The 506-nt window shown below is 38.7% G+C and overlaps 1 protein-coding gene across 2 annotated transcripts in view; it reads right to left on the bottom strand.

Moving 5' to 3' along the window:
- Nucleotides 1–332: 332 nt before the first annotated feature.
- LOC107090620 (histone H2A-like) overlaps nucleotides 333–506 on the bottom strand; it is a 665,777-nt gene continuing 665,603 nt past the window's right edge. Inside the window, exon 2 of one of the 2 annotated variants that reach the window (XM_015384116.1) lies at nucleotides 333–506. In XM_015384116.1, coding sequence (XP_015239602.1) covers nucleotides 379–506 — 128 coding nt within the window. In that variant the 3' untranslated portion in view covers nucleotides 333–378. The other variant, XM_015384115.1, reaches the window with a different exon arrangement.

Raw genomic sequence — 506 nt, forward strand, 5'->3', positions numbered from 1 at the left:
CAAAAAAATATATATTCATAAAAACACCTAAGGAAATCAATAGGACATTATTACACATTTTTCCTTTCTCAAACGCCCATTGAAAATGAGGCATGTATTTAACAAACCTGTATTTATGTATGTAGTGCTTTGCTACAAAAGAACGTTGTTCTTGTTCTTTATTCAAATCTTATTGGAAGTTATGTAAGGGGTGTATGCTGACGTTCTTAGATTGAGTTGACATTTTATAACCTGCACACCTCCATCTCAATATTTCTAGTACCCATCTGATGGCCCATAGAATAAATGTGAATATATTATAACGGTAAATCCCGCTCATTAGTGAGATTTGAGTGGCTCTTAAAAGAGCCGTTGGTTTGTTTTAGAGAGCCTGCAGTTTTACTTCTTTGCTGGTTTCTCTGTTTTCTTGGGCAGCAACACAGCCTGGATGTTAGGAAGAACACCGCCCTGAGCGATGGTAACTCCGCCAAGCAGTTTGTTGAGCTCCTCGTCGTTGCGGACAGCCA

This window comes from Cyprinodon variegatus, unplaced genomic scaffold (genome assembly GCF_000732505.1).
Source record: "Cyprinodon variegatus isolate N-32 unplaced genomic scaffold, C_variegatus-1.0 Scaffold303, whole genome shotgun sequence".
Classification (NCBI taxonomy): domain Eukaryota; kingdom Metazoa; phylum Chordata; class Actinopteri; order Cyprinodontiformes; family Cyprinodontidae; genus Cyprinodon; species Cyprinodon variegatus.